The following is a 26,841-nucleotide window of genomic DNA, read 5'->3' on the forward strand; positions in this document are numbered from 1 at the left end:
TAGTTTAAAATATTACAATGATGTATAATATTAACGTTTAATGAAGGTATTAATAAAGTATATAAATTCAATAAATTTAACAAAAGATAATGTAAAAAGGGTAATATTTTTCCTTTTATACGAACTATAACGTTGTTTGATTATATTTGTAACTGGATATTCGATTCTCTCAAACACCTATAATGTTCTTACGTAGATAATGTTGATTTAAAATTATGTTAGAAATTTCTTAATATATATAATTTTGTAATTTATTCAATCAATTTTAATCTATATCAAATTTTATATGTATATACACATACGTTAATATCTAGATACTTATATACAAACGTTATATATATATATATATATATACTTGATTTTATATGTACTTGTATAATTGCCTGTTAATTGATATTATTTTACGAATTTATATAATTTTGTATACATTGTCTGGTGTGCAAGGTCGTTCATAACGATGTTTATCTGGTATATTGCAGAAATTAATACAACCCACTTATAAATGCTTTATATACATATATGAAATACCTCATATCATTAATAACAATATTATACTTAGTTTATTATTGAATAATTTCATCAATTCGTGCAAATAATGAATATTGAACGCAGCAACCAAATGACGCGGACTACTTATTTTATAAGTTGATTCGTATTGATATGTAACAATGTTATAAATATTAATGTTAGTTTTATATCGATATTATAATAAAATTTATATTATAATCATTAATATAAGGTCAATAATATCATGTTTACAATTTAGATAAGAAATATAGAGACATTATATTGTGAAAAAAGCCAAGTAAACAGCATATATCATAAAATTTTAGCTCAAGATAGTTCCTAATATATAAAGCAGCTCATCGGGTATACATAATCATGTGCAGTTTAATACATAAACCTGAATCTGTATATACATTTATGTCTATTTCAAGATCTCATACATGTCATAACATACTAAGTAAACATCATTATCGGTAATTATTTTTACGTAAGTAAAATTTATGAAGTAAGTACACATCATTTGCAAGAGTTAAATTTCATAGGATTTATACGAAAGTAGTATTTGAATAATTAAATGTGTTAATATTATAAATTTTCAATATAGAGAAAACTTTAAATTAGTATGTAAAATCTGAGAAGTTGAACTCTGATAAATTATTTACTTTCAAGAAATATTGTCATTTCATTTTTAATCTTGAAGAAATTCTTATGATCTTGATAATACAATAGATTTTCTAGTTTTATTATTATTACATTTAAAAAATTTTAATCTGCAATGTATGGATGAGTATTTTATACTACGGCTTAATATTAAGTTTTTTATTATTATTATTTTACTATTTTAATAAAACATTAGATTGAAATATATTATTTACGAATATTTTTATATATTTATGTCGAGATGGTAATATCAGATTGTTAAGTTTATAATTTAATAGGAAATTGGTGAGAAATTTATCTTGTTTAATTATGAATTATACTTATAGTAATACTCATGTAAGCAGCAATAATGTTATTGAAACATTATTTATTACATTTTTATTGCATTATTATGCTGATTAACAATAATATATGAATATGAAAATTTGGTGTGTTGATCTTTCTTAAATAAAGTACATTCGATCTTGAATAATATAATATAAGAGTAATACTTATAATTTTTACTAATATCATTTTCGTGATATTAGCTATATAGATATTAGGAGAATGTTGATTGCACGTTTATAAGCGTGTTTGTACTACTTCGCATGTTTGTTGATTAATGAATAATATTTTTTTAAAAGAAATATATAGTTTTAAAAAATAAATCCGTGTATATGGAAATTTTTCAATTTCATGCATTAATAAAATGAAATTTCATTGAAAAATTTTTAATAATGAAAATACAGTTTAATCAGTGTAATAATATTCGTCAATATTAAATGTGTTCGACTTTTGAATATGTTTTTTTTTTCTTTTTTTCATGAAGTTTATTAACATAATTTTATTTTGTCACAGTGTTACCTATTATTGTATGTATATAAAATTTCATACATAAATACTTATATATTTATCGTGAATTAACAGCTTTGATTTTAACATATATTTTACTCAATTTTACCCTCGTTCATTGTTCACTTAATAATGTTATGAATTATATTGTTTTTTAATAAGGCTGTTAATCATATCATTTTTTATCATATAGATATGATATGCTTGGTTTTTTTTCTTCTCATATTAGTATGGATATTTATGTATAATAATTAATAATCAGCGTTAAATAAATTTTTCAATCAATAAGTTGATTGAATACATATATATTGTATTTATCATATAATATAAGATAATGTTAAAACTTTAAATGAATGAAATAATAACCATTTTTGGATTATAAGAAAATAGTAATTATAATTCATAGATGCAATGCAAGTAAATAAAAATCACGAAATATCAATAAAATTTTAATCTTCAACTTTTCAAAATCCATTGATATGTTAATGAAATATAATTTTTAAATTATTTGACATTTTGATGCTTTAAATTTTTATTTTATGATTTCATTAATGTAAATTTATATTTAAAACAATTTTCATTTTAAATATATTATAACAATGTTCATGCATAAAATAAATCTGAATAATATATTTAATGCTAATCGAAGTAATATATACAAATTTTAATCATTTGTTGATTTATTTGAATACGCAGCTGATAATTCATATTATTACAACGACTTTACGTCCTATTAGAATATTATATTTTGAGAACAAACGACAAAAAAGAACTCGTAACACGTATATTAGATTAAGATAATTTATTATCGAATTTTTCTTGCTTAACTGAAGAGAAACAATTACGATATACCTCACAATAATCGTATAATTTCATGGGAAAGAGATTAATTTATTACAAGTGTTTATAATATATAAATAGCAATTAATAATATATTTTTTATAAATGAGATAAAAAGATAAAAAGTGTATTTGAATAATAATTATAAAGTTAATTCTTGAAAGAAGAAAAAGAACTAATCGTGTATGAATGATATTTTATTACACTAATTATATTTGTTCTAATCTATACACGCATTTTATATTTACATGGATACAAGATGACGACAAAAATGCCAAACTTATATCATTTTTCACTACATAAAATACAGGAAAGATTATATAATTCAACTGCGACGCTTCTTAAAATATTGACAATACTTAATACTTCGTAATTAGTAAATCGATAAAATATAGTTAACACTTAAAGAAAAATTATAAGTAATATAATCATTTCTTTTATACGTACATTATTATGAATAAAAATTTCTAAAATAATAATAAAAGAAATAATTTATTTTATTGGTAATACTGTAATTCTTGATTAATTACATTTACAAAATTACTTCTATAAAATCTATGTTCTTCATGTTTTAATTATTTGTTGAAATATTATCACAACCGAATAATACTAATAATTTCATCATCTTCTAAATTGATCATGTTTTAATATCGAACAGGGCCTTGGTTTTATATAGAAAGTTCCAATCGATTTAATAAAATCGTATACTCGTTTTAATCTCGTGCGAACTAATGACATTTTATCTTACATGAAACTTGGTTTTATATTGGCTCAAACGGTGATTTAAAAAACCTTTTTCTTTTTCTTTTTTATTCATAATCAATTAGTAATTTAACAATAATAAACATTATACAGTGGAGATCGTAATTTAACAATGTTTAAATATTGTTTGCACAATAATAATTTAATGATTTACATATAATCTATACGATACCTGAAACTCTCAATAAGATTAATTTATAGTTAGATTAACGATCATTAGAATAAAAATCAATCTAATATAATAATCATAATAATTAAATCAATATAATCATAAATATGTTTATTATTACATGAAGCTTATGACTTTATGATATAATTATAAAGAAGATAAACTTAGAATGTAAGGTATCTTAAAACAATTTAATTTTCAAGCATCATTTGAAAAGTCACAACCTTCGATATTTGTAAATATAATGACAATATCATTTGTATTGAAGAGTACCTTCTTATATATTTGAAAAAATCTCAAGAATTATCATTGCAGCATAAAGTTTTTTGAGTGAATTTCACCACTGATAATATTTATTTCGATAAAAATCAATTTATTTTTAAACCTTAGTCCATGATAAGTCTTAAGGAAGCACTCATTTGAATTTTTGGCATTATACTTCATAAATTAAATGGTATTTTGATCACTTACAGCACTTCGAAAATCTTTAATCTTTTACGTGTTCTCATTTTAATTAAATTTTTTTTTTAATTTTTCTATTTATTTAATTTTTTTTTTTTTTTTTTTTTTTTTTTTTCAATTTTTTTTCAATTTTTTTTCAATTTTTTTTTTTGTAATAATAACTCTGGTAAGCACTTACTTTAAATATATTACTATACTTTAATTTCTTGGTACGTAATTAATAAACTTGGAATATTCTCCTTATAATAAATTAAATAATTTTTTATAGATATTTGCAGAAATATATTGTATTTTTAATGATAATTTTTTTTTTTTTTTAATGTCGCAAGTTTTTTTTTAGCCATTTTACGTACATAATTTATAATTAACTTATTTATGAACTCATATTAATATCTTTTAAAATGTGCGTCTCGGTGTAAAATTTGATGAATATTTTCTTTAATTATCACTGATCTGTATTAAAATTTGTTAATATATTAACGATTTAACTTTATCAAATATTTTCATATAATACGTACGATCATATGAATAACACGTGAATTCAATCAATACAACGACGTCGTCTATTATGTGACATTAGGCAAGTTAAAAACAATGTCTTTATTACTAGAATTTCTTTACTATAAAACTTTCTCCGAAGACGCATCTCGCGGACATACTTTCATTTTACACGCAATTAATATTTACGCACAATTAATGTTGTACAAATGTACTTTAAAGTCCTTTTCAAGCGCCTTAAAATGTATTGAATTCGTAATTCTTCTTATAAGCAAAAAATATTTTGTCAAAATACATTTATGCAATACTCTATTTTATTGAAAATAATATGAAATGTTTCCTTTTTTCTTTTTTTTTTTTTTTTTTTTTATAAATATCTGATTTGTATTTTAAGTTATGTCGAGTATTTAAGTTAAACAATTATATCAGACTTTCAGTGTTGAAGTTTAATCATCTGATTTACGTTTGAACTTTTTGTTTTTATCAATTTCATGCTAAACACTTCTCTAAAATAGATACTATCTTGTTTTGCATACGAAATCTCGAATGTCTTTGGAGATTATTTCGTCGAATACGTAACTGTTAATGTATTTTTTATTTTATTCGTGGATATGGTTTTATTGAAAATTTGAATGGAGGCAATATGTACGTGATGCTATAAATTAAACGGAAGTCTCAGCCGAAGTAGTACCATTTGCCTTGAAAGGACTAGTATCTTTCGATCGTATCAAGTCAACCTGGAATAAAAAGAGCGGATACCCATATACCGATGATCTTTTATGTTGATGATGCAGGAGTTTAAATGTACGTAAAACCAAGCGAAAAATATAATATCGATGACTAATGAAGTATCAATTGAATTTTGTCCTTTCTATAAAGCATTTGGCGGGATTTCTTAGTAAATGTAACCAATGTATTGATAATATGCTTTCTATAAAAATAAAACTAATATTACTAATAATATTTTTAAATACTGTTAATGAAATAAATTTATGATAGTATAATACAAAATGCTTATTGTTGCTGTATTTGTTGTTTTGCACAACTATTCAGTGCAGTGTATATGCACACTTACTTATAGGAGTTACATACAAAAGCGAAGCAACATTATTCTAGTGAATAAACAAATAGCTGTGTTATAAGATTAATAACTTACATTTGGTTCATCTGGTGATACTTTAAAACAAACAAACGTATATCATACTTGTCATATGTATCTGTAAAAATTGTTCAATAATGACATGTAATACATCATATGCTTTTATTGTACCTGTCATTGAATGATTGAATTTGAAAATTTCAAATGAATTTTTATTGGAAGACGCAAATAGCTCAAAATCTCGAATAAGGTAACAATAATCGATTTGATGTCAACATATTGTCCATAAGATTGAGCGAGCTTACGAATAATACTAAAATCATGAAATTTATTGATGAAGATTGGACGTGATTATAATAAATTTTGATGCTTAAAGATTTTAAGCTGCTAAATAAGCTACATTTATCTAAGACGAATGATTCGTGGCAACTTCAGCGCTAATTCGCGTGTTGTTACTTCATCTCATGCCGGTGTATCGTGCTCTTGCCGTGTATTATAATTTAATCTTGATAGTAGTAGTAGTAGTAGTAGTAGTAGTAGTAGTAGTAGTAGTACTAGTAGTAGTAGTGGGTAGCAGTAGTAGTAGTAGTAGTAGTAGTAGTAGTAGTAGTAGTGGTAGTGGGTAGTAGTAGTGGGTAGTAGTAGTTGTTGTTGTAGTTTTTGTAGTTGTTGTAGTTGTTGTAGTAGGTGTTGTTGTAGTTTTTATAGTTGCTGTAGTTGTTGTAGTAGTTGTAGTTGTTGTTAGTTGTTGTATTAGTAGTGGTAGTAGTGATGGTGGTAGTAGTAGTACCAGTACCAGTACCAGTAGTAGTAGTAGTAGTAGTAGTAGTTAGTTGTTAGTAGTAGTGATGCTTAAAATTTAGAGTTGATTACGTTTTTCACCTTGATTGATATTCCACCGTCATCCTCTTCTTCTTCCGTCATGGTGGTTAGCCTTGTCGTTTCATCCGTGGAAAGGACAACATCTTTCTTCGAATGCTTCTTTTGCTTACCTATACTATAATTTGCAATATTAGCCAAATCATTTGAGCCTCGTTTCAATAATCGTTGCATATCACTTACTTGATAAGCTTTGACTGCTTAGACTTATCGTTTCCTTCGTTCACCTGTTGCCAAATCCCCGTTTTATTGACCTCCTCGCTGATATTTATACTCGTAAGAGGTATTTTCATGATATTTCCGTTAGCCAAGGGAATCTGCAGGTTCCCAGAAGAAGCAAAGCCAATCGATTCGTTGTGTTCCTAACAAATTAGTTGAGAAAGCAATGCAAGTTTAATCGGTTGATTTGACAATGAAAAGCAAAAAAGTAAAAGCTATGCATCGTGCTTAGAGTTAGGATGAATTGCGAAATTCGATGCCAGTACAGATGTACTACAGGTTGATAGGTGCTTTCTGATATAACGTACCGATGGAGGCAGTAGGAGGATTGGTTGACTATCGCATTGCATTTCATCTCGTCGTGTTCAAGGCTTTACTTCTCACGCTTTTAATTATCAGCGGCAGCAGTGCTCGTATTGCTTGCACGCACGTGCCGTAGGAAATTCATGAATTCGTTGCGGACTATGAACTATCATTTACTATTTTTATGGTTAAATATAATAGAAGCAGTATCGAAGCAATATCGCTAGACTATTCATAAGTTTCTTAGGCTTTAAAATTTTGATAAACCAATGTTTCATACCTCGAAAAGAGATCCAACAACAGAAGGTCGAATTGGTAGAAGCGAGTGTTGTTCAAAACTTGAAAAGCTTATATAAAAACGCAATGCCCCAATGGAATAATTAAGCATTTTAATTTAAGGTATTTTCATTGTTACTTTATTATATATATATATATATAATTTATACACGATGTTACAGTTCATTATTGGTAATGCATATGTATATGTACATAAACTTAATTACTTCCATTAGACAAAACGTAAGGAAAAATGGTGCCACAAAATTGAAAGGAACTGACATCGAAAATTTTGGGTGATTAATTTCACAGTGTATTTACATGAAAAGAGAACACGAGCATGTAAAATTACTTGTGTATTAGTGAATATAATCTTGGCGAATGACACATCGATATGCAATTAGTTGGTTCACTTACATACCATAAAACATTTGTTCTTCAACCAACCGATCGCAAATGCATTAAATATATATATATATATATATATATATATTCATATATATATATATATATGAATTATTACATTGCATGTTTAACGTTCATTCTCCATGAAAGTCTCGCGTTTAAGATGGAATATATACTATACTTTATTCAACAGCAACACGTATTATTATTTATTTTATACAATTATTTCGATTTTATTGTAAATTTTTATAATTTGAAGTACAAAAGGCGAAAGATGCATCAAAATCTGAATCGCAAAATCTCTTTTTAAAAAACCTTCGAAAAATGTCATTGAAACTTGTTTCGACCAAACGCGAAACTGCCGAGTCTCGTTTCCCTAAAAAATTATCTTCGATCGTACTTAGTCGTAAAATTCGTTCATCTGTAATATTTTAAGTATACAAAGAGCGTATTGTCCATTGCTCTTAATATTTGTACGATGAAAATATCTGTGAGGCATTATAAAAGTAATAAACGCGTGTTCATTTCCTCAACAATATTCGTCACTAGTACAATACAAAGATAAAAATCTACGTGAGCCATTGCTATTATCAATTCATTCACGATCATAATTCATAACAATCCTCTTAATACTGATTAGTGCTACTTTAACGCTCTCTGTACTGAACAGTATGTTTTCATTATCTTTTTCTTCTCTTTTCTTATCTTTATTATTTTTCTTTCTTTTTGCCAATCACAGTGTATATGATTTACCGCTTCCTCATTACAATTACATTAACAAATCCACCGCAATAATCGTCTGATCGTTATTCACTATCTAATGTAACTGGGAAATAATTAGCCTTCCATCCGCTCAACTGCTTTGGCATTACCTTTCTGAGTAAAGAACGCGCTTATGAAATTGCTCGCCGGATTTGAGTGTGACATATTAGTCGTAAAATTACACGGAAATACATATTATAATTTAAGTGTTCCCATCATAAAGCGTAGCTTTTTCGTAATCGCAAAGAGCTACAGTGACCACAGGACAGGGAGGCCCGGGGTCACTGCTCATATGCTATTTACAAGAGATGGCTCTTAATATTCTGGTCGCGGTGCTAACCTCGCCATTCTCCAATTGGCGAAGGTCTTCGGCGTGTTTTTTATGTGGTTCGGGCATAACGTCATCGAGTATTTTCAATTCTCGTTGGGTAAATAATAAATCCAGACTTTTTCTAATGCCGATCATAACCACTAGCTGCGAAAATTGTTGCATTAATTTTGGAAAATACTTTCAGACGAGAGAGATTGTCTTATTTGGCATATTTACCATAAGTGGGAAAAGAATAGATGTTGAGCTAAATGATTTGATGATCCATAGGCAGGTAAGACAGGTGAGTTGTATCAATGTAAACATATGAACTCGTTTTAATGGTACCTGAAATCATTTCCAACATTTTAATCTCGAATTACTGATATAATGGCTGTAACAATTATTGCGACTCGTAGGTGCTATTAATAAATGTAATTATAATCGAATGATATTTTTATTTACTTGTCGGAGAAACATGTAATCCGGTTGATACTTGACGGGCATAAACATAATGAGTATTCTGTCGAAAAATTGCAAGCCTTTTAATGATGCCACGCCCATGTAAAGAAAAACACCGAAAAGCACTGGCATTGGGATGTGCTTTAGCATTGGAGTTAATAAAACTGAGCAGCCGATCATCAAAAATATCAATATGTGAGTGATCCTCTGCTCGCGAACCCCTAGGAACTGTGGCTTTTCACCGGGTGCAGCGCATTCCGATTCCAATTTCAAAGAATTCACATGATTGATGGAAAGCACGGTCGCAGCGACAAACCAAGGAAGCCCCATTACCGAGCAAATTTCTATAAGAATGGCCAAAACAAATAGATCCAAGTGATAACCGCACCCTTTCTAAAAAAAAATTGAAAAAACGATATAAATAACAATTTCAAGAACGTAAAGCTAACGAATTTTGCCAAATTAATATTATGCACTTACTTTTAATTTATTCTCTTTTCTATTGACTATTACCGCAGTAATTTGTTGATCCATGAAAATTAAAATTGTACCTAGCAATGCCGGTGCCATAGCAACTAGTGCGCTCCACCATGGATTTTCATTGAATGGCCAAATCATCCAACCACGACCTTCCAAGGTCGGTTTAAATTCAACCGGTACTTCTAACTTCGGAGTATTGATGCCGACGAAGAAATCAAGAGCGGACATTGAAAAAATGGCTATTATCACTGCAAAGTCACTTACAACTTGTCTAATCTGTAAAATCAATATTCTTTAAATAAATTGTCATTCAATGGATGTCACGAACATTTATGACTTTTAGAATATATCGAAATGAGTTTTATACCTTTGAAGGGAAGAAAAGGGCATTTTTGAAATCCTTTAATTCAACCGAAAGCAAGAAAGTACCCATAAAAAGAATAATTGACATAAGGAACACATCGGGTACGTAATGAGGTGTGTTACATCCATCTCCAACCAGCGTGCCATTGTAACCCTTAAAAAATCACAGAAATATATATATATATACGTGTGCGTGCGTGCATTTGTGCGCATTTGTATATACGTGGGTGTATGTATATATGTACGTATGTATATATTGAATAGAGTGTTTATTTAAAATATTATATATTGACGAATTAAATTTAAATTAGAGATAATGAAATAGAAAGTAAATGTACTTGACACGCTATCTTATCCAATGTTGCCCAATTGACGTTTTCGTGACTCGTTGAAAATGAGTTTAACGCATTGTAGGTAATATTTGGAGGTTTGCACCAACAATCGATATTTAAGGGATCACTGCCATGAGTATTAATTGGGAATTTCTTCCCAATAGACAAGACATTTTCAACGGCCTGCAAATTAAATTAAAAATAAATTATAAATTTGTATTTGAGTTAAATTTATAGTTATAACGATACTCACTTTATAAATAAAAATGAAAGCTATTAATGTAGCGAAATTTTCTTCTGTAAATCTTGTAATATAACAAACTAATGCACTTGCATCGATTGCCACAAGAATAATTAAAATAATCGTGATCCATGTGCCAATCCAAAAACGAAATGACATATAATTCCAAGCTGATTTTCTACAAATTATAATAGCAGCAGGCGGTTTAATGGCATAATATCACGTGTAAATTGTAATGGATTGTGTAAATGATAATGTCAATAATATTTACTTGCAAAATTCGAAAACGATTGTCTCGAATACCAATACAGGCCCCGTAGAGCCTAATATGGTAAGCGGTTGGCCGGAAAAGAAACCATATCCAATGCCACATACAAATCCAGAAACAAGAGATTCCATTGCAGCCATGTTTTTGCCCGTAGCTTCACTGAGAAGCCCACCGAAGGTTATAATGGGCGAAAGGCAAGCAAAGTACAGGAAGATAAACGAGGCCACGCACTGAAGAGCTAAGGCATCCTTAAAATCGGAGATGTAAACAGGTACTTTACGTTTCACATCGTTTATTAATCCTCCGAAGAGCCTTCCCGACCGCGAAAGCCCGGATTCTTCTCGCAATTTTTGCTCATCCGCTTCTTCGTCCATATCTTCTTTTAATTTTTCCTCCTTCGGTCTCTTCCTTACATCCTAAATATTTATGTCACAAATATTATGAACATAGGGCGTGATTTTTTTTTCTTTTTTTTTTTTTCTTTTTTTTTCTTTTTTTTTCTTTTTTTTTCTTTTTTTTTATTTTTTTTCACCACTCTTATTAAGTTTGCACGACAAGCTGCCACGCACAGGAAAGCGTTAAAAAACATTGCGTTAACTCACTTGCGAAGGTATCGCGGCTGGTGGTTCTATTCTTATAGTCGGATCCCATTCACCAGGTGGTAAGACTGTAACGGCATCAAGAAATTCATCGATTCCAGCCAGTAAGTGATTTCGATTTTTTGCTTTATAAGCTACGTCATGGAAGACCTCGTCGGACATTAGCGTTGCCATTGCTCGACCAATTTCATGAAAATTTGAAATTCCGCCCTGAAAATTCAAATACCATTTTAACTACTAAATCTCCTCGCCATTCATTATGCACTTTGTATACAAATAAATACTAGAAAAAATTCTTCCAGTAAATACAGCTAAAGGATAATAAGAAATTATTGCGCAATCTTACCGCAGGTCCAAGAAGTATGAAAATAAATCTTGTTGGTACGGGTACTTCGGTCAAATCACCCATTATACTTGCTTGACTAAGACGGATGAAAGCAGATAGGGTTTTATCAAGAAAGTCGACCTCTCCGACCAATATATTACTTGCTTCAGCTCCGGCTGGTATTTTACGCATAAAATGCGTATTGCCCTAGAAGAGTTGCTTATGAAAAACTTAAACGATGACAAAATTATCGTACAAATTCATCAACGAACGTTTGTCCATAACTTTATACTAACCCTGTGATTTGCATCTCCGTTTTCTAAAGCACTTGCACTATGATTTCTGGTAATAGATACGGTACTGGGACTTCGATCGATGCCTAATGGCCCGGGCTCTTGACCTGAAATATACCTAGCTTACTGCCTACTGCTTCGTGAAAATAATTGGCGCTTGGCGGGGGTTGGCAATTACGAAGTTCACTTTTTTTTTTTTTTCTTTTTTTTCTTTTTACTTTTTTTACTCGTATTTAGAAATGTATAAATGACAAAAAATTTTACGATTCAGCAAGACCATCGTTTCATTTTAATGTGCAATTTTTAATAATAAGTTTTAAAAATAGTTTAAGCTAAGCTTGAGCATGCTAAATTTGGATGGGTTCTTTTTTTCTTAGAATGTATGAAGTTTATGGAAACATGGTAAAAGAATAATTTTTTACAACCATATATATATATATATATATATATATATATATATATATAATGTAAGAAAAAGTAGTAAAGATATGTAAAGTGAAATTGTGATTATGAATAGAAGTTTGAAATTTATTTTAAAAAGGCCTTGAATATTAATAAAGATGAGACGCTGATTTATCTATTACATATACATCATACTAATGATGTAACGTAACATATGTTTTTGCTTGATTCAAGAGCGTGCGAAGTTTTTTCAGAAGAAAATTTCTTTTCTCATGCTTCAAACCTTCAAAGTTTTATTTGTCGATCTCATGATATTGAGAAATACAATTAATAGTCCATTAATTATTTAATAGAATGTATAGACACTTAATATGGCAACGATAATATAATGACTTTTTTTTTATTAAGTACTAATTTATAAGGATTACCAGGTATAGCTAGAAAGCGACCACTTGGATTTAGTCCTGCACCACCAACCTGACCTACCCCAGCGGCGATAACCGGTGCCGAATTCGATTCTTCCACTGTAAAGTACCAAACATAACATACAACGACCAATAGCGTTTATTAAACAAGAATGAATTGTTATCACGAGTGATGATAGAAAATCAACACAGTACATTCCATATTTATTATTATTAGTAATGTAGATTATTTTTATTTTATTTATCTGAAATGATAATATGATGACCGTCCATACGTTGCGGATCAAATGACGAATTATTTTATGAATATATTTGAAATAATACTTTGTTCAATGTAATATTTGATATCAATATACTAATATTCGATATTCGAAATTAATTCATAATACAATAACGTAAAAAAAAAAAAAAAAAAAAAAAAAAAAAAAATTTTTTTGAAAAATTTATATTGAAAAGCTCACCACAACATAACTCACGTATCGAGGCAGCATATGTATGAATATGTATGTATATACGCATACGCGCGCGCATGCTTGTGCGTCTTGTGTCTGCCTGTCTGTCTCTTTCTCTCTCTCTCTCTCTCTCTCTCTCTCTCTCTCTCTCTCTCTCTCTCTCTGTCTGTCTCTCTGTGTGTGTGCGTGTGTGTGTGTGTGTGTGTGTGTGTGTTTATACGTGTATAGGATAGGCGTGTTGGAAAAAATATCATGCTTGATGACGACGGTAAAAAGGTTATCACTCGATGTGCAAATGTATGTTTTTAATCTTCAAACAAGAGTGGAAAAGATTGATTTAAGATTCTTACTGGAAGTTTTAACATTATACGTGAAGTATTATTTTTAATGAGGAAATTATTTTGAAAATTAGAAGGGTGAAAATAAATGGCATTACTTCTTGAAGAAAAACAAAATTACTTTTTTGATACATTATTCAATTTAAATACATTAATCTACTTTATGTTATAGCAGTACTATTATATTAATATAATTGAAACTAGTTCATATTTATATTAGTATATTCATACGTATACCAGAATGAAATGGAAGATAATAATCATTTGTCAACTGTGAATTAGAATTGAATAAAGAAGGTAAAGATATAATAACGTAGTTATTATGTTCATGGTAGTATCTAAACTCAACATAAAAGTTATTGAAAAATTATTGGAAAAAAATGTAAAAACATTTCAAATTTAAAAGATTATAGGTAGCTAAACATCCATGTAGATATAAATAAAGGGAATAGTATACAATTAGTTAAAAAATATTCATTTTTTCAAGAATCTGTAGTCCTAACCTTTTAACGGACACATCGCGAACCAGGTCGTAAAACCCACCACGTATTGAATTCCATAATAATCATCTAACAAAATAAATTATTTATCATTTCAATATAACAATATCTGCCTGCAATATGGTAAATCTAATGTTGTTATTAGTTTTTAAATTATGTTGGTTTTATTTATAAGTATATTCGTACGCCAATATTTCTAATCTATATTACTAAACGTCCATCGAACCTTAACTCCGAACTTCGTTGCTAATTATTATAATAACGCATATTTTTATGATAAACAATGTATCCATTGGCCTGGATTCAGTCTAGTGATGTAGGTGTCGTTTCGATGATGCTTGTTCAAGTTAGCTTTTAGTCATTGAGGTATAAAGAATTCGATTAAATTAAGCACAAGTTAACTACGATTAAAGCTTAATATTGTTACAGCTTATGATGCTAATCGTTCATTCATATCGGGAGTTCGGCAAAATGCATTATTATCTATAAGTTAAGCAAATGTTGATGTAGCTTGATAATGATTGTCATAAGAATTGAATTGACTCTCGCGATATGAATGTTACAGTAAGATGTTCCAGTGAGTGGTGAAAATAGGACTCGTGAAGCGTAGAAAAGCAGCCGGAGAATCGATGAACAGCTTTTCATTAGCAACTGGCCTAAACAATACCTGGAATCAATAGGTAAGGGCCTTTAAGGTCTTTCGCCTCCTTGGAGATCGAGGCTGTGTTAGAATTTGGAGAGCTCGTACTCCGAGCAACAGCTGGCACGTAAGTCTCCCGATTATTGCGATGTTCCTGGAAATCTGATGCCAACAAGGTATGCATACCACATGAACAGTCACAATCTGAAAAGGTTTGGGAATGCGCATGTGTTTAGGAGTAGTGCCAAGTACTGCTTGTGGCTTTCGTTAAATGAAAGAAAGAAAGAAAGAAAGAAAGAAAGAAAGAAAGAAAGAAAGAAAGAAAGAAAGAAAGAAAGAAAAATTAATAGTACTCGCGACGTGCGAATGACTAAAAAATAAAATATAACAAAACAAAAATGTAAATTAAAATAAATCAAGGGAAAAATTAATGAAAAACAAACGGCTTATCAAAATAATTGGATAAATTAAGTTCAATTTAAAAATAAAAATAAAATATATATAAAAGAAATGAAATAAATAAAAGAACGTTAAAGTTTAACGATGCCTTGAAGCGTTTCTTGAGTTGCGCATCTTGCTCTTCGTGTTGGTAAAGTTCATCCAGACTTGTGTATCGATTGGTTCAGTTGTGAGACATAATTTGTTTTGTTATAGTATTTATAAGTCGTGATTACGTAGTACTTTCAGATAAACTTACTCTTCGATGACGAATGATTTCGCCCAATTTCAGCAAGTGATCTTATAATTGGTAACCTTGACATATTATTATCCTTGCGTCTTTCGAATTGATGTCGATGTCTGACCAAAAGTGCTTCGCGTACCTATTTGGAAAAAGTATGGAAAATTATTATATTTGAATGGAGATAGCTAATAATAGTAATAAAATCATGTTTTTATGATTTTCATTATGATTTGGAATTGATAAATGCTTTCATTAATTTTCTTACAAGTTTATTATCTAGCATTCATTGATTGAAAAATATTTAATTCTTAAAGTATAAAACATAAAATAAAAGTAATAATGTGATAAGGTAATGTAATGAGATAACAGACACAATGTTAGTACATTGAACTATTGTAATAATATGCGAGACAAAAAGTGTGAAAAAGAAATTAAAATTTTGGTAAGAAAAAGTATGCTCGCAAATATTATTCTTATATTATAACTTGATATTTCGAAATGGAACATTATTTCAAATTTACTTTTTTTTTTTTTTTTTTGTTTTTTTTTCTTTTTGACTATTCAATTTCATTCGTATGAGAAATTCCTGTGATATATCCTGATATACATATTACCTGAATTCGTAATAGTACAACTTAAATATGTATTTAAGCAGTGCATCATTTAAGAGGTTTTATCGAAAAGTCAAAAATGAAGAAAAAAAATGTAAAATCGTAATTACTATCAATTATGAAATTTTATTTTATTTTTTATGTTTTTCATAAATTTTTATGACAAAAATGTTTATAAAATTTGAGTAAATATGTCGAGTGTAAATTTAAGTATTTACGATTTATAAAATTATTACTATGTGTATTATTGTAAAGGCACTGTTTGATTTAGTTTTGTTCCTTTTATGTCAAATTCTAAAGAGATTTGACACATTATGATTAATACGATGTAAGTGGGTGTAATAAAAGAAGTTCCTAATACTTCTTGAAAAAGCATTTAATGTAACTTTTGTCAAAATGGACAATGATTATCAATTATCATAAGAAATGAGAGCAGCACACCTTATCTTTTACATCGATTGATAACATGTTTTTGTTGATCATGTTGTCAAGAACGAGATCGGTAATTTGCTCTAAACCGCTAGCCTCCATGTCAAGCATAACAGTTCCATTAAGAAGTAAACTTCTTAATTCGAAAAGCGAGTGTAGAGACAAGGTTGCTACATGAGGTTTGCTCCATCGGTTTCCGCCCTCCTCCACATCCTCCTCGAATTTAATCCATCTGCAACGAATAAAATCGACGGCTCGATCTACATTGTCCGTTAATTATAATAGCGCGGCGTATTCGTTGCGAGAATATAAGAAAATTATTGCCTAGCAGTTTCTTTCCACTCCATCTCATCGCCATCTTTCACCAACTCTTCCATTTCGGAGAAAAGTGGATGGGATTCGTGGGCATCATCACCAACATCTTCCCCCAAAATAAATTGAACTCTCTGAGCGGGTGGTGTAACTAGAAGAAAAAATTCTGTACCCACAATCTTTTTCAACTAAAAAGCTTGACATAAATTACAATAAGTATAGAAACTTTATTCTCGTGTGCGTTTATTCGCGCGCGCGTGTATGTGTGTGTAGACCATGTGCGTATAAAGTATCGGTGATAAGTTTACTTTTTTTTTAAAGTATGTGCTGTATGTATATATATATATATATATATAAACAATTTTCAATTCAAACTTTATGTAATGAGCTCTCTATAAGTGCCATTCACTGAATTAAAAATTTAAAATCATAATATTTGTCATGTCTATAAATATTCTCAACTGGAAAGCTAAAATGAAAAAGAAAAATATTGACATCGCACAATTTAATATCTCATTATATCAGTGTTTTTGTAAATAATAATAAATATAATGCGCGATCAAATATTTTGCAATAAATCAACATAATTATGTGCTTGGTAATGCTGTTTTCTATGTGTAATAAAGTTAGAAATAAATAATGTAATAATAGTAGCAAATTTAACATGCAAAGAATTATTATATGTGAAAATACATTTTAATCGTAATATAATTATGTTGCGTAACCATTGAAATAGAAGCATCTTTTTATTGTGTAACGCTCACATATGTACATATATAAAGTGATTATGATTTTCGATTGATGAATTAAGTTCAGAGTGTGAGAAATGTTTGTTTTTTAAAAATATATTTCATAATTAATGTTACATAAATTTCATGTTTCCGTTGTCTAAATAAGGCATATATAATTTTCTGAATAATATATACACTCTTAGAAATTTTGTTGACAATTTTGATTTAAATAAAAAAAAAATATATATATATATATATATATATATAATTGAAAATTCTTAGATTATTCAAAGTCTGAAATGTATCGAAAACGAGTACATTTAAAATATTTAATAAAAAATTCATGCATTAAAAATTTATTAATGAGTTTTCTAAAACATTCCGTCAGAGATAATGTATGATACATTCGTTTTTTCTTCAAGGACGATTGTTTATGTTTATGTAAATGAAAATTCTAAAATTCTGAAATAATTCTAAAACTTATTGAAATTGAGATTAAATATTATCCGATTCACAATAACATATAATTACTTGGAAAAAAAAAGTAACGAATGCATAAAATACTATAATAATTAATATATTTAATTGATTTTTGTCAAATCTTAATAGGCTTTGTGCGACATCAATATCGGAGCGCGGTTGGCTCAAACTTAAATATTATATTTAAATTTGGATTATATGCCACATATCAAAATATAATTAATTTTATATTTTTTTCATTTTTTTTTTCTTTTTCTTTTTTTTTTTTATTAAATCGAAGCTTATAAATCAATTTACAATATACTAATTATATGTATCAATTTAATAGGATAATAATATTTATGTATTTTAACGCTATGGATTCTGTAGAGAATAACATTGAAATATGAGACATGAATATTTAAAATTTCAACTTTGCACAAAATTTCACAATAGAAACGTGCTTTAAAATATAGCGTGCTGCGTAATGTAAAATTATAATAAATGAGGTAATGAAGTATATGTGTATTAGTAGTCGTACGTTTAGATAATGTTTTGACAATTTAATCCCATTAAATTTTGGATTTATAAGAACAGTTGGACATGAATGTATGGATCAATCTAGTCTTAGATAAATGATTCTTTTCTTGTTTTTTTTTTTTTTTTTGTTCTTTTCTTTCAATCGTCAATCTCTTAGAATAACATATAATCAAATGCAGTGAAAAAGAAATGATTACGTTGTAATGTTGTTGAATGTTGATTTAATTTGAACAGCATAGATATAAAATTCTTAATAATATAATATGATGATAAGCGGGAAAACATATTGATGCTATAATATGGCCGTGTATTGTTAGAATACACACACACGCACACACACACACATACACACACACACATACACACACACACACACAAATAATATAGACGCAAGATAAATGATGAAAAGATGACTCATAGTTTGCAATGCTTATTCTTTCTATATGCAAATAATAAGGTGCCTTAGACGAGACGTATGGAAAATACAATAAAACTCGCTAAATTTCTATTTATATTTAAGATACGTTTTAATAAAATAGTCATACGTAGTATTTAAGCGCAAAATATGCTTTACACATATAATAGCATAATACAATATATGCCATAGTTTTTTAAATTTTGACATTTTCGAATGTATAACCAGCGATATTTATGATACGTCTGGCAACCGGAAAGAAGTCATTTGCTTAATTAGCTAAATGTATCCAATAATTTTTTGCTATGAAAACAATAAAAGAGGTGGCCAACGGCATAAAAATTCAGTGCTCATGAATATTCAAGCTTATCCATGCAACGTTGCTACTAAATGCATGTAGAGTGTAATATCTAATAAAGAAAAACTGTATCCCACGGAACAACGAGTGCACAATAATAATAATTTGTGCATTCATTATTGGATCTATAGCTTACATATTAACTCGCCGTCGGGGTCGCAGATACTCGCGAGTCGACCCCTGCGTGCCATCAGCAATTGCCCTGCAATACGAACGAGAACAAATCTACCAAATTACTGTTCTGCGAGTGTGGCACGAGGACAACAGGTGCCACGTAACTCGTAGCTGAGCCACGACGTCTTTCGCTCCCACAATTCAACGTTAACGCGTTGTTGCTTGATAGAAGAAGGCTGAGCTGCGAGAGGCTGAGCTTTACTTGGCCAGTGGATGTGGGAATATTTTTATTATTAGGTACTTGGGCTTCGATGCTGCGCAACCGTCGAGTCCTTAATGTCCTAGTCGTTTTATGCGCGTCATATCGTCATATTGGTTGACGTCGAACGAACGTCCAGCTCTTTGGCAACCCTCATAATCGCGTTGCTAAAAGTTGTGCGTGGCCGTTACAACGGGTCGCGGTGATAATTTTTCGATTCCGACTATTGCCGATTTAATTAAGCGAATAGGTTGCTATTTTACAGCAACTGGCAGCACTTTGCAAGTTCAAAAGGATCTTTGAGCTTTGATGAGAATTTATCGGTGAAAAGGATGCTTGCTTGATGAATGTCATAGGGAGCGAGAATGAGCCGTAAGAATAAACTGTAAGAAAATTGACGATTTACTTTTCAGACAGTGTATAATGTGCCTGCCTACATCCTCAATTACAAAATTACCGGATTTTCTCGCGAGCGGCACTATGTTGTCCAATGACAGACCAAGACTATTATTATATGTATCTAGTATAATTAATCTTGGGTTTTCTTTAAACATTCCGCTACGTGAGGTCATCAGCTGAAACGCTTCTTCCGCACACTTAATTATTAAACGAGTATTATTTGAATTGTTTAAATGTGTGTAATTTCATCATTTATTGTGCGTATGACTGCGGGAACCGAATAATCGTATTTTATATTAATATGTAATCGGGGAAAGCTATATTTGACGAAGAAAACGTTTGAGCATGAATTTACGCGTTGCCTTGTTATTTTAACGTTCGTTTAAAAATTACAGATGCCGCTTAAGCAAATAGATAAATAAATAAATACATAAATAAATAAAGAATGAAAGAAAGAGAGAAAAATGGGGAACATGAAGAAGAAGAGCAAACGCGTGAAGATATTTGTAAAATTTTATTGAAAATATAGCGAATTAAAGTAGCTTCATTATTTTTAACATATTATTGCGAGGCTCGTTATACCAACTGTAAAGAATGATCGAACCATTTATTCTTCCTTTGTTTCTTCGAAAATAATTAAAACAACAGATATTGATATCACAGTCTAGCGAGCCACGTGTATCGAGTCTTCAAAGTAATCTCATTGCCTATATTGGATTTTTCAATTAGTTGAATAGCAAAAAGTTAATTGCTTTTGCGAGGCAACCCTTGACCCGTTTGAATCTCAACGATTTTATCCACATTACATATATTCAAGATCATAGCTGACATTACGACATTCGTTATATTTCCATCGTTTTTCTATTTATTCACGTGCAACTGACCACCGACTTCGTAAACATGCATACATACATCCATCAGCGAATAAAGTTTTCTAGCACGTCATTCGCGCAATTTAGGTGCAATGGCCTTTCTCCTTTCATAATCTAGCGAGTGATTGGCTCGGCGCCATATTTTCTCACGTGTAAGCGATCGAATGTAGATTAAAAGAGAGATGAGAACTATTATTAATATTAGTCATGGAATATTTAATAATCGCTGTTTCTCATCAGCATATTTTTTCATATCTTTTCTTTTCTTTTTTTTAATATTTTAATATTTTTGAAAAAGACGGAACAACTATTCGAGACTGGAGATAAAGACGCCGGTAAGAATGTAAAGACTCTTATCGCCTAATTCTTTCTGCAATTCAACTACGAAATTCCCCCGTAAGCCGCGCATTCTACATTATGAGATAAGACTCGGTGCGATTGTTTTTTTTTTTTTTTTTTTTTTTTTTTTTTTTTTTTCGATCGAATTAACGATTGAATCAATGACTATCGCTGAAATAACTACAGCTGTGTCCATCTACAATAAGCTATACGCCCGTTAAAGTCAGATTATTAGACGATTATTATATTATCCTCTATCGGCCAAATTCCTCGACGGATTCCTCGAGCCTCCAACTGCGGAGTATGAAAAATTCTATCCTCTCCTCTCTCCTCTAGCACCTTATCGACCAGTTACCCTATCCCCCTCTCCCGTTACCTCACCCTACCATCCATCCAACGAAACCCCCTTTCGGTGTTCCAAACAATAACGACGCATTGCGTGGCTGTTCAGCTAAACCTCCATTCCCGATCACGAATTTGAAAACGTGAACGAGTGCCTCTGATACTCACTAGGTCTGTTGCTCTCGGAATCCTCTTTGCCGGAGCCGTTGCCGCCGCGCGAGTGATGATGCTTATGGTGACGCCTGTGCCTCCGCTCGCCCGGCAGATGCACACCCACGTAGACGGTGTGCGCTCGATGACCTAAAAAGAGTAAATAAAGGAATATCCCCTTTAAGCCAATGTAGGGGAGCACGTGGAGCGCGTGATTATTCGGCTTTTCGATGCCTAATTGCTTGCCCTTCTCTTCCCGTCCCCGTGTGCCCATGCTCCCTATCTCCATGCTCTTCTACGGGATATTACGATACATTCTTTAAGGACTCTGGATTATTAATGGTCCGATTCATGGGCGCGCAGCATGCCTTGAGTTTCAGGTGATGAATGTTCATGGGACTTGGTTAAAATGTTGCGGCTTATCTTAGACCGGAAGAAATCACTTTAATTGCACAATAATGACAATGCAAGCTAGCCGTTACTCTTCGTCGATACTTCGATACCGTTGATTATTATAATAGCCTAGCCGCAGAAGGTATTGTTGGCGACTGCTCGCAGAAGAAGGCCACTCGTTACGATGTTATCTTATGTGGACAAGATATTAAACGAGCCTAAATGGAATTGGTTTTGTTTAGGAAAGCAGCGAAGTTTACAATGGGAGCCTCGGTTAGCACTTTGTCACGATTAAGTTAAGCCTGAAGTTTTTTTCTTCTTCATTTTTTTTTTTTTTTTTTATCTAGTCTGCACTATTATCAATGATTGTAAGAAGTATATTTGTAATCATTAAAATTAAGTCGATCCATGTATGGATATAATGACATAGATTTAACATAATTTTACGCAGTAATCAAATGTATGACAGCTTACGGCGTTCATAAAAATTTGTATCGTAAACCGTACTGTGACCGAGACAAGAAAACATAATTTCCCCTTAATAATCCTGACATTTCGTCGAATATTTATTTCATGAATTGAACTATAAGTGACAGCATTTTTGTATCCGCAGCACGACGTGTAAATATTAAAAATTGAAAAGTTATTACCGTAAGCTCGATTTATTAATTGTTATCTATTATTGTTACCGATAAGCTTGGTGGCTGTTTTCGAAATACTAACTTTATGTCAGAGTCAAAATAGTTAATGGTGAGACCCATTGATAAAATGCCTGTAATAATGTAAAAATAAAGTTTGGATTATTGGTCATTAAAATCGACGGAACGGTGATGAAATTTTAAATCGCGAAATTTCGTTTTAATTCGTGACACGGCGATTCGACGAGAATATAATAAATATTTAATGAGCACATGACCTGCGATACCTCGACCATTACGAGAGAACGGGAAAGAGGCGAGGAAAGGCATCAGAGCGAAATAGCGCGTGCACATTCATCTTCCGTTAATGATTCGAGCTTCGGTGCTTCTTTCCCTCCCTCAACTCTTTTCGATGTGCGGCATTCAGCGATGACGTTCAAGGGCTCGCCCGTGTCATGGCATATTTACTTAGAATTTAAAAAAAAAACGCGATAGCATCGATTTCTAGACATTATAACACCAATCGTCTAACACTTTCATACGAAATCTTAACGATTTTTGAAGCACTTTACCTATACCCTCCTCCCTCACCATCACCCCGCCACCTGTCGTCGCCACGATTTATTTATCGACGCGAAATACTGAAACACGTGAAAGACAGATCCACCGCTGACCTATAAAGGTAATCGTCCTCTCTAGTATCAGCTCATCGCATACTTGTATAACGTAATTTTTTGACGAGTCAACAAATCAGAATCCCATCAAAAGCGTATGCAAATAAGAGTTTAGACTCATTTATTCACTCCAAAGTTATAAATTGACTTGCATTTTCATAAGCCTTTGATCTTTAATGCGAATAGATTTTCTTTGCAATCATTTTTCCCGCATTTGTCAATAGGAACATTCAACACCTTTAATACAAATAATAATAATAATAATAATAATGATGATGATGATGATGATGATGATGATGATGATGATGATGATGATGATGATGATGATGATGATGATGATGATGATGATGATGATGATGATGATGATGATGATGATGATGATGATGATGATGATAATAACAAGGAACAGCATTTTATAAGCTATTAGTTTATCAAACAAATTTTGAAATATTTGTACTTGATATTGTCGAATGAAGCTTAATTCGAAATATTTAATAAGGGAAAAATAGCGATCGATGATATTGAGGAGCATGCGGGAGATAAAGTTTGGTCAATTCGAAATATATGCCATATCATAATAAAACTTGTCTTATAAGAAATTTTCCGAGACTTGGAAAACATAGAGAATTACCCGTTAGGCCAGCTTTTCTCAGAATAGATATAATTATTTTTTAAAGCATTAGCGATTAATACATCGTTATAGTTAATATAACATGTAATATTATTATTAACCATGAGAATTTTAATCTAATTTCACATTAAATTTAAATAATAAGAATACAAACGTATAAATATGTATAAAGACAATTTGAACAATAAGAAAAATCGTCAAAGAACATAAATTAACTAATTTTTACGGTTAGAACAGCGATAAATCGTATAATCTAATTTTTATTCTAATTAAATAAAGAGACAAATTCATTTATAGCATTTTAACGACATTTTCTAATTTATTACAATTCAATCCCTTTTGAAGCTACAAAGTATGTCGAACATTTATTTTAAAACGCAATTATAGTTGTAAAAAAAAATTATAATCGATGATGATATAATTATTTACATTGATACAACAGATACACGAGCAGAACAATATGTTGTTAGAAAGCAAAAAACTAATAATTATTGGGTTAAATAAAAGTTATTATAACAAAATGTATAAAATTACCTTCATAGTCTTTCTCGGTGTACTGATGTGATTGATGAGTGATGCGAGCTCCAGGGTCTTTGGGAGCTTCGTCGTCGCCTGTACCACCACCGCTTCCTTGACCACCCGATGCTTGGTGGTGGCCCCCGCCACCCCCGGTTCCGCTTCCCTGATGCATCCACGGTCTGTGCATATATAAAGAATCGTGTATATGGATTTCACTCATCATTGGGGGATTGAAATTAAAATTAAAACGGCTTAGATAGTAATTTGACAAATTCATAACTTTATCGTTCATTCGTATTATCGATGTCATTGAATTATTTATTTATTTATTTTTTTTTTTTTATTGAATTATATGTGATAATAATTATTATTATTGATTACATTACCTATTTATTCATTATAGTATTTATTCCCAAACGTATTTAAGTGATACAATTTTTTAAAATAAATATAAAATTGCATTAACGTAGAAGACTTGTAATTATTAATTTTTTTGTGCCTAACCTATGCTACAAAATACTATTATTTAAAATTAAAAAATACTTAAAAAACTATTAAAGACTTTTTTTATTACTGGTCGACAATAATTTTTTTTTTCTTTCAATTTTGTTTAGGATATTGTATATATTATATACCAATTTATAAACAATAACATATAATAATATTTATAATATATTAATTTATACATCAATGTGTTTACTAAATAATGGACTTACTAATATATTGTATATAAGACATGCTTGAACAAAATTAATTTCATTGGGTTATCTCATTCTATGTTTTTCATCACCTTTCGTGTTCACTTCCTCTTGAAATCGAACGAGGATCGACTTTAAGAATTTATATGTACAACAGGAAAGGTTTGCATTTGAATACAATAGTCAGCCGAGTGTTTATAAATGCTAATGTCAAAACTCCTTGTAAGATGAAACAATTACATTTTATACCGATCCATCGATTATGTACGATAATTCCGCGCAAACGCTTTTCCCCATGGATAGGCATTCTTGCCAAAACTCAATACGTTAATAAGCTCTCATGATGTTTTCTATGTTTTATTATAATTTTAAAGAATGCATTATCATTCAAATATTTAAACATTTCGTTTTTATGCATTGTCAACAATTCATAAGTAATAGCTAATTTTAATGCTTTATATATTACAATTGAAATTTGTACAAAAAATATTTTTCACGTTACTTTAACATTACAAACATCATAGAGTGGTCAGAGAAGCAATTATTCTTAAATTTAATATTAGTGATCGAGCTGTAGGACAATCTGTCAAACGTATTGACATTTCCTCAAAGTACACCGTGGTTCTTCAAATTCAAGCCTTTTTACGAATTCCTTTTTCATTGAGCTAACTTTGAAACAGCTAATAATTTCAAAAATTCAATAAAACTAGATAATTAGAATTATCTTATCTGCGTAACGTGCGTTCCCATAACGTTATTAGATGTTTCCCGCCAATAATTGGCCGCTAATGTTTCACTTATAAATTTCGGCACCTTAATGCAGCTTCGCTCCTCTTACGGAAGCATTTAATAACCAGTGTGTGGAGTGGTTATGTGCAATTTTGTATGTGGCTTTAAGCTCAGCACGGTTATTCGATCGTGGCCTCGTTAATAATAACTGATGCCAAGCCAACAGTTGTTTAGAAGCTTATTGGTATTGGTGCATCATAGACGAGTGCAAGCTTTATATTATAAGATACTACTACCCCATAATATGAATTAACACGTGTGCGTAGTTAGAGTGATACCATATCCTTCAAGATTTTATGGATTAAATTCTTTTTATGTGCACATCACTCCATTTGTATGCTAAGTAGTGAATAGTAATTAATATGTATGAGTAGTAGAGTTTTCAGCT

General features: G+C 30.3%; 1 protein-coding gene across 1 annotated transcript; it reads right to left on the reverse strand.

The window, feature by feature from the left end:
• Positions 1-5,128: 5,128 nt before the first annotated feature.
• On the reverse strand, positions 5,129-25,264 carry Ndae1 (Na[+]-driven anion exchanger 1). The gene is made up of 21 exons (XM_011502253.1): positions 24,982-25,264; positions 17,146-17,284; positions 16,834-17,053; positions 15,797-15,920; positions 15,122-15,303; positions 14,197-14,230; positions 13,173-13,268; positions 12,346-12,449; positions 12,071-12,256; positions 11,728-11,934; positions 11,129-11,541; positions 10,870-11,035; positions 10,623-10,799; positions 10,289-10,438; positions 9,922-10,197; positions 9,445-9,834; positions 9,220-9,327; positions 9,013-9,147; positions 6,891-7,069; positions 6,702-6,825; positions 5,129-5,466 (listed from the first exon to the last, which is right to left on the reverse strand). Exons 1-21 carry the CDS (start codon positions 25,256-25,258, stop codon positions 5,392-5,394), a joined length of 3,762 nt encoding a protein of 1,253 aa, XP_011500555.1. The 5' UTR covers positions 25,259-25,264; the 3' UTR covers positions 5,129-5,391.
• Positions 25,265-26,841: the final 1,577 nt, after the last annotated feature.

The sequence above is a fragment of the Ceratosolen solmsi genome, unplaced genomic scaffold, assembly GCF_000503995.2.
Source record: "Ceratosolen solmsi marchali unplaced genomic scaffold, CerSol_1.0 scaffold10, whole genome shotgun sequence".
NCBI classification, from domain to species: domain Eukaryota; kingdom Metazoa; phylum Arthropoda; class Insecta; order Hymenoptera; family Agaonidae; genus Ceratosolen; species Ceratosolen solmsi.